Genomic DNA, 19,164 nt, shown 5'->3' with positions numbered 1-19,164 from the left:
CTAATACCTTATGTAGACGTGTTATAGAACATTCTTAAATCATTAACCATTAAACCTTTAATCATTAAAAAGTAATATGTATTTTCTTCTGTTAATACCAACTTAAATAAAGGGAATTTTAATTACTACTACTTTAAAAATATAAGTAGGCTTATACTGGTATTAGCATATGCTTTTATGTATATTTGTTCTCGAAGGGAAAAGAGCAGGGTCTTCGTTTGTAGAGCATTGACAAAAATATAGTTTCCATTTGAAAAGAGTTTGAGAAGCACTGCATTAAATGATAATTTGTAAGTGATCTTAGTATCTCACATTTCGAATTTAGTGTAAGTAATGTTTATCGGTTCCGAGTACTACAATTCAATATTCTCAAACTTATACTTTTAAACTTATATAAACTTGCATTTGCTACAACCACTACCGAAAAAAAAAAAAAGAATGCCATCACTGGAATATCTTATCTATAGATCTACCTAAAGTTATCATATTTACTTGCTTTCAATTACAACTGGAATTTTCTTTGACAAAATTTTTAATAGCCTATACAATATTTTATCTTACTTACTATCGTTTTACTTACATTGTATTAGAACATTGAACGTGTCCCCGCTTCCTGAGGGTTTCGTATTAACAGTGCCATTCTTGTAATTTGAATAGGCTTGCAGGGATTATAGGCTGGATAACTTAACGGAGAGCCTTTTAACCCAAACTTTTTTACTTGATTTTCTTTCAGTGTACATAGTACTTTAAAAATAATTGCTAAAACTTACCCTATGCCAGTTCACAGGAAGCCAAGTGTAATAATAGGTTATTCCAAAGAGGACCATTCCCACGATATACCAAATCCATTGCCACAATGTTCCGAAAACGACAGAGAAGTCAAGAAGATGCTCGAGAGCAGGCACCTGGGTGAGAAGTGCCATGACCATCTCCTGTACACATACTGGTAGCAATGCTCCATCGTCGTGCATGGTGGCTTGTTTCGTTGAGTTTTGAAGTAGGCCCCACATCTCCTCCCGTGATACGTTCATTACATCAATGCCCTGAAATTATAACGATAATTACATAATTGCTTTTGTACTATATATTGCTTTCGCTACTTTTTTAAGATTCAATATTGGTAGTTCAAGAATTTCAAACTTTTTTTGTTATACCTAGGAATAAACATAATTCTTTAATATTATCGTTTAATAATATAACTATTTAATGTAAATTTCAAGAATGTATTTTTTGCACAAAGTGCAAATTTCAAATTATGATAAAGGAGGATAGATAATAAGGTGTACTGCAAACTAAAGCACATAAATACGTATGGTATTCTCGTAACTAGAAACTTACAGGGCAGTTTCTATACCAATGAGTAACTTACTTCGATATTGTCATCCGTTATTATGGATTTTAGTGATGCTAATGTTGACATAGGGTATCATTGGTATATATATTATAGGCTAAAAAAAACTAAGTACATTCATTTAATCCTATTTCCTAACAATGTTTCATTACAATTGCTTTTATCTTGAACTTTTCTCATTAAAATGTAATATGTCACTTGAGAGTAGCTCCCCCTCCCCTCCACACATACCCAAAAGTTTATAAGCAAGACTAACTTATTTGTATTTAATGCTGGTAACTCCACCTCTCTGTGAACACATGCACAAATATTTTACAAAATTATTTATTGTGGAAGGAAGTGGGGGGGGGGAGTTGTTGAACTGGCGGAAATGAGCAGAATAATACAGATATATATTTTATAGGTGGAGGAGGGTGGGGGATGGGAGAAGAATGGGTAGAGAATTTTAACATTTCGTAGTCAATAAATGTTGGGGGGTTGGGGACTGTCTTGACCTAATTTCATGCTGAAAATATTTGTTAAAAAATCTCACGCGATATACTGTATACTTGCATGATGTTTGGTTTGGTGTTCGTCTCAAAACGGTCGACGGACGATCAATAAAGTCTTCAGCCAAAGAAAAGAACAAGAATACGTCCGAAGGAATTTTTATGAATATGAAATAAATACAACATGGAATTTAAATCCGCAATGGCGCTTTCCATGTAAAATACTGAAAGAACAGGGAAGACGATGGTAATGCATGCATGCATTTATTTTCATTCTCATCATTGTACTGTGTAGGCTGGAAAAAAAAAAAGAAAACGAAATGCATAATTATTGAGTTAAAAAGGATTTTTTTTTTTTTTAAATCTGTTTATGAAAAGGATTCAATGCGACAAAACACTGAGAACACGTGGAAATCCACAACTGCAGTATGGCAATTCTTCTGGAATTCTCTCATTCGGATATTTTTACAAGTAGGTATATTGTATAAAGTCTGGCTTACCGCTAGTGCCTTGTGCGCGTGATTTCATGTACAGTGTCTCCGGTTCGATTTTCCGTATGAAATCCCTGGAAGTTGAACCCATTAGGCCTACTGTGGTCCGGATTCCAGTTTAAATTGTAGGTCTATGTCTCATATAGGAACGGTGCTGAAAAGAAACGCGAAACTAGAGTCAACCCAAACAATCCAATGAATCTGGATTCAGAATTCATCATCGGTATATATTAGCACAGAAATAAATGTGTTAAGGAACAAGGTTAATTGCCACAGAAACAAAAGCACGTATAGTAATAGATCTACTTTGCGCCAAACCAAAACCAATTCAACTAAAGTTGTAGTTGTAATTACTCAGTTCAAAGTTAAATTTTATGTTAGATCCTCCTCACTTATTTTATGTCTAGCTAAAGGCTGTTTCATAATGGCGACACCGCAGCTACGGTGTGGCCCTGTGTCTGCTTTCAGTCTCATCTGAAGTTTTCAGTAGTTTAATTAAATTATATAAATTATATACAAATAAACTAGATAAATTATGTTAAAAATAAACAATCAAGATATTCTTAGTGGGTTATTTCGAAGTATTTTTTTTTTAAATAAAATAAACTAGACTGCTGTTATCGTGGAGTTTTCTGTTCTTATTGCCTTGACAACTTACATAGCTGATGAATAGATTGATTTACGTATTCAAATTCTTGAATACAATAAATAGAACAGTAGGTATGATTTTCTCCCATAGTTTGTACCGACAAAATTTAATTTTTACCGATGTGACTTCAAGAGCTGTCAGTGGTATATATATATATATATATATGTGTGTGTGTGTATGTACACAAATGTTTTGTCGGAAACAGAATTTAATTTGTTGTGGTCATTTCGCTCCTCCGGCATTTTCTCTAAACTATTCCTAAAAATTCAGGTGGTTTTGTCTCCTGGACTGTCATATTTTATATTCAATTAGTCGAAAATCTTTTAGCTTAACGTCCCACATTTATGCCATTTAGGTTAAGGGAGATGAATGATGGAAAAATTGGTGCATTGAGAAAGTGGGAGGAAATGGGAGTACCCCTAGAAAACCCACGGATACAATGTTGTCCACCTCAAACTTATTTGTACGGGGATCGGACCAGGGACCCCACGCACAAGAAGTAAGCAAACTACCACTGAGGCATCGTGCCCCCCAATCAATTTATGTATTCATGTTGTAATCAATTTTCGGACATGAATTGTATTAAAAATCATGAATTGTGTTAATTGTTCAAGGCATTTCAATTATTTTCCCCCTCTTACGTAGCTCATCAAGGAAAATCGTATTTCATAACTGAAGCAAGCATTTGCAAAGCTTGTACTATTTGACCCGATTGGCATTTGTGTGTTTGTACGTCTGTTCCACGATAACTCTCGTAAAATATATCCGATTTTGATTAAATTTGGTATGTGCCTTTCTTCCAGTTGCAGAATTAACCCTATCGTTTGGAGTTGCAATCCATCAAGTATAGGTAGGGACGTGAAGTTTTCTTTTTAACGATAACATCGAAAACAAAGGCAAAGTAAAGAATATAGATATACCTAAATATATGATAGAAAACAGTTTCTGGTGTTTTTAAATCGCGAAATAACGCAAATTTGGTGCTTTTTAAAAAAAAAAACACCGAAATGAACTGCATAAAGCGATAAATTCGCGAAATCGCCATGTTGGCCGATAATACTAATAAAATAACACAAGTTTCCTTTGCAACAAAATGTGATTCACAGAAGACAATCAGTCCTGTTATTTTTAGGCCGATTGGTTAGTGAAAGTTTTCCCCCTCAGATTTTGCTGCCTGTGCTCTTGAAGCAGCACCATTGCCAGCTTCCAACGTTGATTCTGGAAGATAGTTTTCAAAATACAACTCCGTAGTTACGGAAAAGAGACAAAACCTTACAGAAGAAAATGTGGAAATATTGACAATTTTGTCCTTTCAAAAATAAGAAACATTGAAGGAAATATAAATTCGCCATTAAGTGAAAATGTGCGTTGATATGAATTGCGTTTTTAGTGATGAGCAAATGCAAGACCAAGACCAAGACCCGGGTGGTCTTGGTCTTGGTCTTGGTCTTGCACATGCGGTCTTGGTCTTGGTCTTGCACTGGAACCCTCGGTCTTGGTCTTGGTCTTGGTCTTGCACACCTAGTCTTGGTCTTGGTCTTGGTCTTGCACACCCAGTCTTGGTCTTGCTTGCAAGAGTCTTGCAAGTTTTGCGTTTAAGAAATCTATGATTTTCATAAGTAAATTTTAATTTGGATATAAGGGATAATAAATCCTACATTGCGTCAATAGTGAGGGAAATACAATGTATGTTTCTAAATTTAATATATTTTACCTTCGTGTAAGTGTGATGATACTGTACAACATAGGCGATGACCTTTACTTTTTTTTTCAATGGGTGATTACGCTTCACTATTTATAAGATAAATCACAACATTTCGTAATATTTTTATATGTTTTAACAGATCCAATACTCCACTGGTTCCCAAACTGGGGAGGCTACCCCTGACAGTGAGACGCATGAAAGAAAACCAAGACAGCACAGATTACTGAAATACCATAAATTGCAAAATTATTTTTACACTCTAAAGGCGTCAGATTTTTTCCTTTCCAACCACAATTAGCTCATCTTTGTATTGAACAAACTCCCAATTAAATATTGAAATTTCGTTTTCACAGATTCTAATATGTACTGTATGGGGCAGAAACAAGGACATTATGCAAAAACGATTAAACAATCAGACTTTCGAAATGTGGGCATGGAGAAAAAAGGGGAGAATCAGCTGGGTTGAACGGAAAACGAATGCGAAGGTTTTAGAAATAGTAGCAGTAGGGGATAAAAGAAGAATTTTAGATGTAATTAAGATGAGGACATTGGCTGAGGAGGAACTGTATTATGAGGGACGTGCTAGAGGGAGGGGAGGAAGGAGATTTAGTTGAAGAAAGACATTAAGACAGAAAATTGCTACGTTAAGACGAAGACACTAGCTGAGGACCAGTCCTCGAAGCTTCTCAGCTGCAGCAAGTGATCTGCCAATAATGACAGAATAGCTATTATTATGACGATGATGATGTTTTGCAATATTGACCAAAAAGAGAAAAAAATTAAAATAATAATAATTAAACCTCTTAATATTTTAGAATATGAAATGAATTTGTGAGTTTTAGTCCCACGATTATGCCGGCTAGGCTAAAGGAGACGGTGATGATGAAAAATGAATGAAAATGGTGGAAAGAAGAAAGTGGAAGGAAACGGGAGAACCCCGAGGAAACCCACGCACACGGTGTTTGTCCACCACAAAGTTCACTTGGCGGGGGCTGGGATCGAACGAGGGACCCCAAACACCAGAGGTGAACGCTCTACCACTGAGCCACCGCGGCCACAATATTTTAGAATAATTTGAGTGAAAACTGAAAACGACTGAACTGTCTATGTCTTTTGTGTAAATTCAATTTATATAAATACTTTAGACCTACATTAGAAATACATAATAACGGCATCAAATTTCAAGTTATTTGAAATAAGTACGAAATCACTCTCAGTTGTGAATATAGATTATTTATTATTGTATACTGTTATATCGGTGAATCCTAGATATGCCGTATACCTAAGGGGGCTATAAGTTAAATTATAAGTACACATTAAAAATTTCCAACGGATGCTTGAACCTCAGAGCCAAGGCCATACCCATGTAGGCGGCACCTATGGTGTACGGAATTGCCTATGTTCAATACTACATTTCTTTAGTTTTGGAAGAAGAACACTACTAATATGTTTTGAAATGAAATGAAATATCTACTTTAACGTCCCACGTTTTTTACACTGAGGCTAAGGGAAACAGTAATGATGAGAAATGGTGGAATGAAGAAAGTACGAGGAAAAGGAAAAACCCACGCACAGGGTGTTTGTTCACCAAAGAAGCTCACATAGCGCAAGCTACGGTCGAACCAGGGCCCCATGTACTAGAGGTGAATGCTCTGTCACTGAGCTACCGTGTCCATAACATGCTCTAGTTTATTTTTGCTTATCCACTTCTTATGGACACAACTATTCTTCGCATGATTTCTCAAAATCCAATCATGGGCCGTCGTGAATGATCAAATGATGACCAAAGTAAATCAGACACTGAAGTTATTATAGCTTGTAACAATTCATAGAATTATACTGTCGGTCGTCTAGTGAACAACCGATTCAAAAAACGATATACTGTAGCTATATGTTACAGGAGCAGATCGACTCACATGGATTGCATAAACTACTGGGAATACATTCACTCCGGCGGTATTTTTACTGGAGCCAAGAAGTTCACGTGAAAGATGTAATGATTTTTTCCCTTCCTTTTTACATTCTATAAAAAATCAAGTAGTACCATACTTGTGCAAGACTCTTGCGCAAGAGTCTTGGTCTTGGTCTTGGTCTTGCAGGTATGGTCTTGGTCTTGGTCTTGCACCCCTTGGTCTTGGTCTTGGTCTTGCATCGGGATTCTTGGTCTTGGTCTTGGTCTTGGTCTTGCATGCAAGACTCTTGCAAAAACTGCAAGACCAAGACTCTTGCGCTCATCACTATGCGTTTTAAGTAAGTATATTGTGAATTGATTGTTTGAAGGAAGAAAATGTTAAACACTATGCTTGAATTGTGTTTTAGATAAATATAATGTGAATTGATCGTTTTTTGAAGTGAAGAAACTGTTAAGAAACACTGGAGTGTTGTTTTTAGTCGATATATGTATTCAAATCATACATTAAATAAATCCAAGTTTAGGAAGGATATCGGGCCATTTTTTTCTCAGATAGTAAGTCCAAAAATATAATTTATTTTTTTAACCTTAAGATATCAAAAATTAAATCTATTCGTGTAATTTTAAAGTTACATTTTATTTTAATTAGCTTTCACAGACCACTTTCTCTATGTTTACAATACACTTGCTTAAAAAAAAAAAAAACATCACAGAATGAAGTAAATAACCCTCATTTGCTTATATTAAATCGCGAAAAATAACACCGATTTTGGGCAAAAAACAACACAGATTCCAGGAATAAAATAAAACTAAAACTTCACATCCCTAAATATAGGACGGTAAAAGGGGCTAAAATCAATCCCATGTTCATGCATGTGCATGAAAGATAATTTCAGATTTTAGACCATGTAAAATTTTTTCAATTATGACAAAACTTAGTGTATATTTTCTTTAGGACATTGTGAATATTCCCCCAAATTGAGGTTAAAATCCGTAAAGAATGAAAATGTGAATTTCACTTCATTCACTTACAGTTAGAGATGCAAGGGCTCGAAAAAAAAGAACTGCTTTTTTTTTGGAAAAAAACTTTTTTCTGCTTCGCTTTTTTGCTTGGGAAATTTTGGGCTTTTTTCAAAATTTTACTTTAAATTGATAAAGTATACTTTGTTTCGCTTCTCTACAGCACAAGAACTCATTTGATTAGTGGTTGATGTAGATAATATAGAGCCTCTAAAATAAACCATGAATTTCAAAAAGATTTTTTTAGAATTCTTAACATATTTACATTATGAATTCCAAAGGATTAACCAATATATATATAATAATTTTTTAACTTCTCATACACAAAAATAAGTACTTTTTTAAAAAAAAAGATACACAAATAACTAGCAAAATTGTATGTAGTATTTTTACTTCAAAACATCACACACCCTCTTTTTTTTGACAAAAAATAAAATTTGAGAGAAATACATGTATATGATAATCTTAAAAGCTGCACATCAAGAGCTTGGTTTCGGGTGGTTCTGTACATTCTTGAATTTTTAAAGTTTTAACTTCCATATACATTATATGAATATTTCGAACAAATTTTTCATTCATTGGTCACATACGTAATAATGTTACCACCGTAATAATGTTTGTGTCCGGTGCTTGGAATCTGCAAAATCGGTAAAATTCCGAATTCTATAACGCACTGACTGTTTCTTAAGCTTATTCAGAATCGGGAAAGTACTAAATTTTCTGTTCATGGATCATATGCGTAATAGACTGTTCATCTGATCGTGCGATTTCCTAGACTTATAACCACCATCACGGTTTACCCAGTCCTGAAGGTTTCTGAATTTTTAACGACAGGAATTCAACATATCATTACGAAACTTAAAAAAAAAAAAAAAAAAAAAAAAAAAAAAAAAAAACTATGGAATACATTAAAGAAGAGTGCAAAGAATCAATCACTGTTCCAATTCTCTTAACACTTTATTAACAAGATTGATTCCATACGCAGATGAAATTATTGGAGATTATCAGTGTGGATTTAGGGAAATCGATCAACTATCGACCAGATATTTACTATTCGATAAATACTCGAAAAGAAATTCTTACAGAATTCAGAATACCGAAAAAGCTAGTTAGATTAATTAAAATGTGTTTAAATGAATCCCAAAGTAAAGTCCGAGCAGAAAAATTCTTGTTCATGAGCTTCCACGTCGAGAATGGCTTGAAACAAGGAGATGCGTTATCGCCATTATTGTTCAGCTTTGTTCCGGCGTACGCTATAAGGAAAATTAAAGATAGCAACCAGGCCCTAGAGCTGAATTGTATGCACCAGGTTACGGCGTATGCTGATGATGTAAATTTAATAGGGGATGATAGAACAATAGAAAGAAATGCAGAGTCCTTATTAAACGCTTGCAGCGACATTGGTTTAGAAGTAAATGCAAAGGAAACTAAATACATGGAAGTTCACCGGGATCGTAATATGGCAAATTATGGATGCGTTAAAATATCAAATAATACTTTCGACAAAGTGGATACTTTCAAATATCTGGGATCAATATCACCAGACCAAAATCATATCCACAAAGAAATTAAATATCGACTGAAATCAGGAAATTCGTGTTGTTATTCAGTTCAAGATATTTTGTCGTCGCGAATTCTGTCGAGGAATTTAAAGCTTAAAATATATAAAACGATAATCATGCCTGTTGTGTTTTATGGTTGTAAAACATGGTCGCTTGAGGGAAGAACGCATACTAAAAGTATTTGAAAATAAAATCCTGGGACGAATATTCGGACCCAAGAGGAACGCTGCCGTGTCATGACAAAACGATGTAACTTTGGCGAAAAAGTTTTGCGAAAATGAGCCTTAAAGTTTTCATCCGAAAATGTGATCTGTATCGTGTAGAACCAGTGTAACTAGGCAATAATGGTCAACCAATCAATTTTCACCAAATTTAATCACACAACATGCATTTACGTAACATTACATGTGACCACGTGTTTCCAAAGTCAAAATACACTGGTTCTATACGATACAAATCACATTTTCGGATGAAAACTTTAAGGCTCATTTTCGCAAAACTTCTTCGCCAAAGTTACAGCGTTTTGTCACAACACGGCAGAACGGGAATGAGGGAAACTTCTTAACGAAGAACTGCATAATTTATACGGTTTACCAAACATCGTTACGGTCATCAAGTCTGCGAGGCTCAGGTAGGTAGGTTATGCAGCCAGAATGGAAGAAGGTAGGAACGCTTTCAAAGTTTTAACTGGAAATCCAATCGGAAAACGTCCATTAGGAAGACTTAGGCGCAGATGGGAGGACAATATTAAAGTGGATCTCGCAGAAATAGAAATACAAAGTAAAAACTGGATCCAGTTGGCTAAGGATTGAAGTCAGTGGAGAGCTTTTGTGAACGCGGCATTGAACCTTCGGATTCCATAGGCAATAGAGAGAAAGAATATACAGTACAACCTGGTTAACACGAACTCGCTTAAGCCGAACACTCGGTTAGGACGAATGAAATTTCGGTCCCGGCATCGCTGTACATTATCTTATAGGAAGTTTTATCAGTTAACACAAATTTCGGTTAGCACGAATTACGAACTAATTTTTAGAACTTGAATCAGTAAATGTTTTCATTTAACACGAACTTTCAATCCTTTGTTTGTTTTTTTTTCTGATCAGTTTTCTTATTTTAGATTTCACTCCAGATCAGTTTTTTTTTCATACAGTATTTATACAGACGAAAATTGCCTTGTAAAGATGAGAAAAACCAGAAACGGTTATCTTTCCTCTCTTATGAGGTGTTGATTCTGTCCTCCGTCAAGCGCTGAACATACAGGTGCTTGGCAGACGAGCTGCTGGCGACAGCTCGAGACAAAACATCTTATCTCCCCTGTAACTCCAAACTGGTGACAGCAGTCATTAATACATTTCCGTTACTATCGGTACGCTCCCTGCTAGTGGAGTTGTCAATTTTATAACTTGACCGTGATTTTCTGCGTGGAAAATCCCATTTGCGGAGGGCGCTTAATGGTCGCTGTTTCCACCACTTGACCTTTCGAGAGTGGGCAGTATTGGCGCTATTTTTTCCCGTAAATTTCACCTCTGAAGTTAGGGTGCGGACATTTTTCGAGCGAATACGGTAACAAATGCAGTTCTGTGTTTAGATGTGTTTTTCTATTCTTTAAAAGTGTGAGAGAAGTTATGGCCAAGAGGAAGCAGACAAGTATAGATCTGCAAACAAAACTAAAAATCCTAGAGGAAGTAGACCGTGATGTGTTGTAGAAAAGTGCAATTGGAATTTTTCACTAGAAAATGATCAGTGAGTACATTTTTTTCAAGCTGCAATACAGTTATAGTCAGTATTACAGTATTATTGAAATGTACAACCTTTTATCCTCAAGTGAATTTTTCTGTGTTGTTGCAAACTGATGTTATAAAGAGGATTCATGGACGTAGTAGCAATGTAAACTTTGTTTTTAACCTTCGAAGATAGGATAATAAACTTACTGTAGTGTTTTCACTTTTCAGATGACGGTACCGAGACCGAAACTAGTCTCGGTCTCGATCTCGTCTCGAATTTGAGACCGATCCGTGCTTTTCGAAATCGAGACGAGACCGAAAATGTCTCACTCTCGTCTCGATACCATTCTGCGGATGGTATCAAGACGGGGAATAGTCTTGGTCTCGTCTCGAATTTGGAACCGAGACGTGCTTTTTGAAATCGAGACGAGACCGAGACTACTCAGTCTCGTCTCGATACCATCTTTAGTGTTTTCTGACATACATAATATACTGTAGTGGTATGTATAGTCAGTATACTGTAGTGCGTATGTATGGAGAAAATGTATTCGAATAATAAAATTTGGGTCCCCGGTAAACACGAATTTTTTTTTAACACGAACTCCTGATTTTTCAGTCCCTTGGAATTCGTGTTAACGTGGGTTTACTGTATTTAAATTAGGCACAACTGCACAACAACCATGAGTGAGTGGTTAGCTTTTGCATTTCTATCGGGAAGTCTGGGATTCAACCCCGCATTCGACCATTTTGACAAAAGTTTTTCTTAATTGTATCTGTGAATGTAGAGACAATGCACTGAGAGTTCTGACCCACTTCCTTTCTTATCGTTTTTAAATCGTTGTTATTACTAATGACGAGCAGTGACGGATTTGCGAAGGAAGTTAGGGTGGGGATGTTTTACGGGTGAAGCTTGTACCCCGAAATTACAGAATTTCTAAAACAAACGAAATATTTGTTATGCCTTTACTCATAAACTTCAAGCACTTCTCAAATAAAAATTAGGTAGTTTTAGAAAAACTAAACATTAATAAGAAAAACCCCTCCTAAAATACTTTTCTAAATCCGCCACTGATTATCAGTATAAAATGGTCTTCAAGGTTGTATCCGGAAGGTTATTGCTGAATATACAAACAAAACGATATATTAGTTATATGCTTGTACTCAAACTCTCAAATAAAAATTAGGAAATTTTAGAAAAACCAAACACTAAACAGAGAAACACTCCCAAAATATTTTTCTGAATCCGCTACTGATTATTTGTATAAAATGGTATTCAAATTTGTATCTGGAAGATTATTGCTAAATCATTGCACAGCTACAGTATAACAAGAATGTGAAAGTATGCTTTGATAGATATACTGACAAACGTACGCTCTGACGGATATATTGAAAAACAAAAGTTTAACTTATGTGCTAGAAGCTAGAGTAGACCTACTAATCTCTAGGAAATGAAACACGGATGACTAAAAAGAAATGATGTAGAAAAGAAAAAAAAAAATGTCGATAACTCACAAGTAAACCTTACGTTTGGGTGAATCGAGTTGCTGACTGAGACACATATGAGAAAGTAGTACTAAATGTGGTCAGTATTTCAGTGAAGTTGTAGGTGCGAAGCTCCAGGGGTTTAGGAGATACAGCTACCAGAACATCACATGGAAGTACAGAATAGTCTTCATACAGTTGGAGGTAAAAGCTCTGTAAGACATCTTGTAACGACAAAAGGTGAATAACAAATATATGGGTACATATTAGGACTAGGGGGAAGTCATATAGTAAGGGTATACCTGACGGCGGCCATCTTGAAATCCGCCAGGAATAGGATCATGTGATACATGATTTAAGGCGCAAATTTAATCAGAAGAACAATGGTGAATTTTGTGTTAATGATAATAATTAAATAAAAAACAGGTGGATAAATATTAGGTCTATGGTAAGAGTTGTCTTGATGGCGGCCATGTTCAAATCCGCCATTTTGAATCAGACAAAAGTTTTAAACAAAACGCATAACAGTGACACCTTATTAATAGCAAATTTTACCATAAATCCAACGGTATAACCATTTTTGCTTTATCATTAACCAGCATTTGTTATCGCATAAACAAGTTGCTAATTTAAGGAAAAATGACCAAAGTGGAATTGAGTCATAATTGAACTTGGGTCTTTTTTCCAGAAAAGTCCTCAATTAGTACACTCAATATGTAGTTCAGAAAAGAGTGCATGACTTGCACAAATGCTCTGCCCGAAGTCATCTATTGCATTACTCTATTCCCATTTAATTTTGTGCTGGTTAATGATAAAGCAAAAATGGTTATACCGTTGGATTTATGGTAAAATTTGTTATTAATAAGGTGTCAATGCTATGCGTTTTGTTTAAAACTTTTGTCTGATTCAAAATGGCGGATTTGAACATGGCCGCCATCAAGGCAACTCTTACCATAGATCTAATATTTATCCACCTGCTTTTTATTTAATTATTATCATTAACACAAAATTTACAAGGTGGGGTAAAGGACTAATACATATGCTGCAACAATATTTAATTTCCCTGTAACTTTTTACCAATTGCGCGTAAATCAAAATTAACGTCACCATTGTTCTTCTGATTAAATTTGCGCCTTAAATCATGTATCACATGACCCTATTCCTATTTTAAAAACTTAACCTTAATTCAAAATGGCGGATTTCAAGATGGCCGCCATCAGGTATACCCTTACTATATGACTTCCCCCTAGTCCTAATATGTACCCATATATATGTTATTCACCTTTTGTCTTTACAAGATGTCTTACAGAGCTTTTACCTCCAACTGTATGAAGACTATTCTGTACTTCCATGTGATGTTCTGGTAGCTGTATCTCCTAAACCCCTGGAGCTTCGCACCTATAACTTCACTGAAATACTGACCACATTTAGTACTACTTTCTCATATGTGTCTCAGTCAGCAACTCGATTCACCCAAACGTAAGGTTTACTTGTCAGAAGTCAAAATAAAGTTAAATATCTTCTATAGTTGCCCTCAAATACTACGTACTTTATGTTTACTTTAATTCATAAAACATGTTCCATCCATCATGATGGTGAATTCCAGAGCGAAATATAGCATTTAGGTCATGAAATCTTATGTAACTTTAGAGTATACTATAAGAAAGCTATTTAAATAGAAAAATCATAAAAATGAAAAAAGCCAAAATTTCCAAAATTCTCGTTTTTTTTTCCGAAAAGCAGGCTTTTTATGTGCAAAAAAAAACATCGATTCAAAAAAGCCGGCTTTTTTGCATCTCTACTTACAGTAGACCCCTTCTGAATTTCAAAAATATGTTCCACGATAATTTTCGTTAAAAAGTGTTCGGTTTTGACATAATATGTCATACATTTTCTTTAGCGCTTCTCAGCAGCACCACTTCAGTCCTTGAGCCAGAGGGGGTGTCTGGTTTCATCTCGAGGGAGTAAATGCCACCCGCATTTCTGAGTAGCTAATATTCTGAACTTTCAGATTTGGCATGATACTTTTCTGAAAGCGGTAGCTTTCAGGGGGTAAAGCCCCCCAATTTAGAATCTTACAGTCATTTTTTACTTAGCTCAGTGGTCTTTTGAAATACATATATATCTGTCCACTTTAGTCATAGAACAATGAGTTATACCTCGTTTGATTTGAAATTAAATAGGCTTTAAAGTGATGTAACACACTTACCTATAGTACTGACGAAAGAGAAGTAATAAGGGAAAAAATAAAAATTCCCTAAAAAATCCCTGTTTACCATTTTCTTCTCTTATTACGTGGCAACACTGCATGAGGAGTAAAGGACACCTATATTTCAGAGTAGCGAATACTATAAGCTTTTAAATATGGTATGATACTTCACTGTGGGTGGTAGCTTTCAGTTGCTAAAACCCCCTTTTTAGATTTCTAATGAATATGGTAACGAAATCCCGTGGTCTTTCAAAATTCCTCTAACTATGTTCGTTATGATCACAGAAGTAAAAATTACGTGTCTTTAGTTTTATAATTATATAGGCTTTTAGATGATTAATACAGTTTTCAATAGTACTGACGAAAGGGAAGTAATGAGGGGAAAATTAAGAAAAATTCCCTAAAAATTCCCTTTTTACCATTTTCTTCTCTTATTACGTGGCAACACTGCATGAGGAGTGAAAAACTCCTATATTTCAGAGTAGCCAATACTATAAGCTTTCAGATATGGTATGATACTTGCCTGTGGGCGGTAGCTTTCAAGGAATAAAACCCCCTTTTCAGATTCTTTAGTCCTTGAGAGGCAGAAAATTTAGTAATCATTTCGAGAAAAGTTGATGTAAAAAAAAAAAAAAAAAACTGTTATAAGTTTTCTGATCCTTGTTTTATATAATTGAATAACTGACCATGAAAGATCAGAAAATTCTAAAGTTTCTGTAGGGAAAGAGAAGCGGAGGCAGGAAGGGGGGTATGTCTTTCAGTTTCAGTTTTTTTTTTCACAGACCGTTCGTAAATTGCTTGATGTTTGAAGTGAACTGAATGGTGCAAGAGAATAGATCTATATGCTTTATAAACATTTTGAAAACATAATATTTTAACTTTGAAAATATTTTGATTGTAAAATATCATGGCGGTATCTAAGTTAAAGAGAAGTTCGTAACTCAGTATGGTAATGTTTACAGCATCATTAGAAATATTCTTCACATATCAAGATCTAAATAACATTCTATTTACATTACATTAGTTATGTTGATCATCATTCAAATATGCCATGAAAAGAATAATCACATGGAAAAATAGGCGTGTCTTATGATATAGTTTGTAGCCAATTGCATATTCACAGTATTTGTTGAATATTTATATCCTTTATTTTGATTCATTCATCTTCATCTGAGTCTACAACTTCGTCTAACAATTCAGATATTTCTTCATCTTGATAATTGGCACATGTTTGGATTTTTCACATGTCAGTACATTTTAATTCATGTTTCATGCACTCACAATCGGATGGCACACAGTTCTTAGCACACGTACACGACAACAGCTCCATCACTTCTTCTGGTGCAGGCCGACAATCCATCCAATCGATGTCAAGCTCACCCGATGCGTTTGTCCTCCAGCCATGAAGATTGGGACTTGGTATGTCAGGATTCGCTTCCAGTGCTTTCTTCCAAATGGTTGCTTGGTAGTTAGCTCTCTGGATATGTTTCTCAAGAGCCTTCTTGCATGGTGGTAGCAGATGGAATTCAACTAAACCTTTCTTTGCACAGAACAGCGAGTACCTTAATTCATTTACAGAGTTCACATTTTGACCATACAACCTACAAACGAACTTTTCTACTATATCCATCGTCTCTTTCTTGGGTTCAAAACTTTCTGACAGTTCCTTCAGTGCCTGTACAAACTCTCCGTTTTTAAAAAGTGTAAAAGCTTTACACTTTCCCTTACCAGCAAAAGCACTCACTGTATCACAGCCTATGATAGTATGAAATTCTGCTAAGGCTGCACAAATGTTTTCCCCATTTGCGTGATATATCTTGTTCATATCGCGGTAACAAAGACGGTTAGATGTTCCACTCTTCAGGAAAATATGTCCTCCATGCTTTGTTAGTTCGTCAAAGGTGCTCAGTACTTTGACTGCAACATCTGCATCTTCACTGTTGATTATAATGGTAGAGCAGCCTGATCTAAGAGCATGAAACGCATGAAGCAAAAGTCTTGTGTCTGCTTCTTCCTGTGAAGACCATAATTCTGGAATGTTTGTCACTGGTAATGTTGAAGACAGTTGACAGCACTCCTTCTCGCATGTTAAAAACACAATTTTGTTACCCAGTTTTTGAGTATACTTTGAAAGCTGCCATTCTTTCCACAGAAAGTGAATGAGCTCACATCTGTTATTAGTGTTGCTCAAGAACTTTCTCCAGTTTCTGACTGGATGTCCAGCCATGATGATTTGAATATACATACTGTCCTCAGAGACCCTCCGCATTCTTTCTGCATTTTTATAGACCTACTTTCATAGGTATCAAATATGATATCAACACGAGGACAACGACCAGAATCAAGTAATATTTTTGAAAGTAACTTTTCTGCTAGGAGGCCAAATGTTTTAGGTACTTCCATTAATTTGTGCACCTGGCTCATTGCGTCAACAATGTATGCTGAAGTCTCTTCCGGTATTGTTTCTGACTCGCAGTTTCTACTTAACATATGTATCAGCTTTGACTTGACGGTTTTCCTAATGGTTCCCTGTGGCGTTGCCAGAGACCAAGGTAATGGTCCAAGAGGATAAACAAGCACTTCCCTCACGTTCAGATTCCTTTTTTGAGCTATTATAGCCATCTGGGCAAAAATACCCCTGCCTGCTTTCAGAATAACGTCTCTCCCTTTAACTTTAATAGTTTTACTTTTCTTTGAATGGGCAAACGCCTTTAATCCTTGCTTACGCATTGGAGCGTGGAATGCCCCTGGCTGCACACCTTTCTGTAGGCGTTGCTCTTTAAAGTTCTTATATGCTTTCTCACTTTTCTCATAAGCATTAAGTAAGTCGTTTGTGATGTCTACAGAAGCCACCATACCAGAAGATATATTTAGCAGATTAGATTCCTTGAAAGGATTTGTCCATTCCTTCGTCAATATCTCAACCATCGACGAAACATTTTTTTCATCCTTCTTGATTCTCGATGATGAAAGGTCATGATGAGTGATTTTACTTTTTAGCGAAGAATTTATGGCTTCTCTAAGGATAAGTAGAAATTCTGCCCTTACATCTGAAACTAAATATAGTACCTTTCAACAGCAGCCTGCCTGGTGCTAAATTTGATTATTCCAGCAGGCCCTTGGGTATCTTTGTTAACAGTCTCTTCAATTACTTGGTCTGCAGAAATTTTCCCAAATGGATTGACTGTCCCCATTTGGACGGAGAACTCGCCTCTCTGAAATGCTTCATACACAGTTGGATGATTTTTCTCAAGACCTAACATTTCATTGTAATATACCGAAAGATAGCGTGCATAATTTAGATGGTCATATGCAAAACACCACGGGATCATCTTTCGAATACTTACCAGATAAAGCGGCCAGTTACCTTCTCTTGTTGCGCGAACTGTCATTAAAAGAACATCTACCATATCGACGTAGGATATCCAAAAGAAAGATAGGTCACCATTTTCGTGCCTTAGATGGTCCAGATATGCTTCAAACATTTTCCAAATTGTTACAAAAGACTGTTCTGACAAAATTCGAGATAACTGCTCAGTAGTGGCGTCTCCTATTTCCTCGAACAATTGAGATATGTTAGACTCAGCACAGGAAAGATATCTATGTACTCGGACTGTAACCATAACCGGAATTCATTGAGGATTATTCTCATCAGTGACTCAAATGCTAGCTTGTGCATACGAATAGCACGGTTATAGTGCTTCCCTTGTAAACTTCGAATTATGGATCCCTCAGCAACAGTTCCTGATTCGGATAAGAGCTCCAGCAAGCCAGAATCTTGAAATGGTCTGCCGATGATGCCCATGAAGTTACAAATAGTATGGAATCCTCCAAGATTTAAAACTATTGTCCGGTACTTTTCAGTTTTCTTGCATACAATTTCATTTGCTTTTGAGTAAATAGCTTGATCTGCAGTTAGAACTAAAGACTGAAGTTGTAGTTGCTCCTTTATGATGGGTGAACGATTTAGTATCTCATGTATTGTAGTCATACTGGTTGCTGGCGAATTTATTGTTGGTAGGTAGCTAATGCTTGTTGGTTCAATTTCACGATCCCTCAGTAGATTGATGTTGAATCCAATCCAACTTGGAATTAGCTGATTCTGGGGATCTATACACCGCAACATAATCTAAAATAAATTCTTAGACCTTGACGATGCAACGAACTCTTCACAAATAGGATCATCATACCCAATTACAACTGGACCAACTCTTTTCCCAGGAATATAAGGCGTTAGCTCTTTCATGGCACCAACAAAAGTTCGTTGTCTTGTCTTTACTGCTATTTTTGTTGCAACCACACTACTAATTTGTGACTTTGATTCTAACTGTATTGCTATTCCATTCACACGATGAGTGGTTCCCGCTCCAGACAGGGTCTCCTCCAACCTATCAATGTTATCCCAAGCATGTTGAGTAAATTTACCAGGCACAATATTTCCAGGTAGGGCTACACGATCATCTTTCTCTTTCGAAAGCCCACGGAACTTCGTTACCATTTTCTTTAAGAATCTAAAAAGGGAGTTTTAGCAACTGAAAGCTACCACCCAGAGTGAAGTATCATACCAT

At 35.9% G+C, this 19,164-nt stretch overlaps 1 protein-coding gene across 3 annotated transcripts in view; it reads right to left on the bottom strand.

The window, feature by feature from the left end:
- Positions 1-19,164, bottom strand: part of LOC145692089 (cholesterol 7-desaturase nvd-like) — an 81,599-nt gene that overhangs the window by 26,139 nt on the left and 36,296 nt on the right. For 2 of the 3 annotated variants that reach the window (XM_081767386.1, XM_081767382.1), the window contains exon 2: positions 771-1,043. In XM_081767386.1, the coding sequence (XP_081623512.1) occupies positions 771-1,031 (261 nt within the window). In that variant the 5' untranslated portion in view covers positions 1,032-1,043. Of the gene's footprint in view, positions 1-770; positions 1,044-2,339; positions 2,485-19,164 lie in introns of all 3 variants that reach the window. The other variant, XM_081767390.1, reaches the window with a different exon arrangement.

This window comes from Thermobia domestica, chromosome 1, assembly GCF_964235325.1.
Source record: "Thermobia domestica chromosome 1, izTheDome1.hap1.1, whole genome shotgun sequence".
Lineage (NCBI taxonomy): Eukaryota > Metazoa > Arthropoda > Insecta > Zygentoma > Lepismatidae > Thermobia > Thermobia domestica.
The sequence above is the reverse complement of the archived record's forward strand: the minus strand, read 5'-3'. Positions and strand labels throughout refer to the sequence as shown.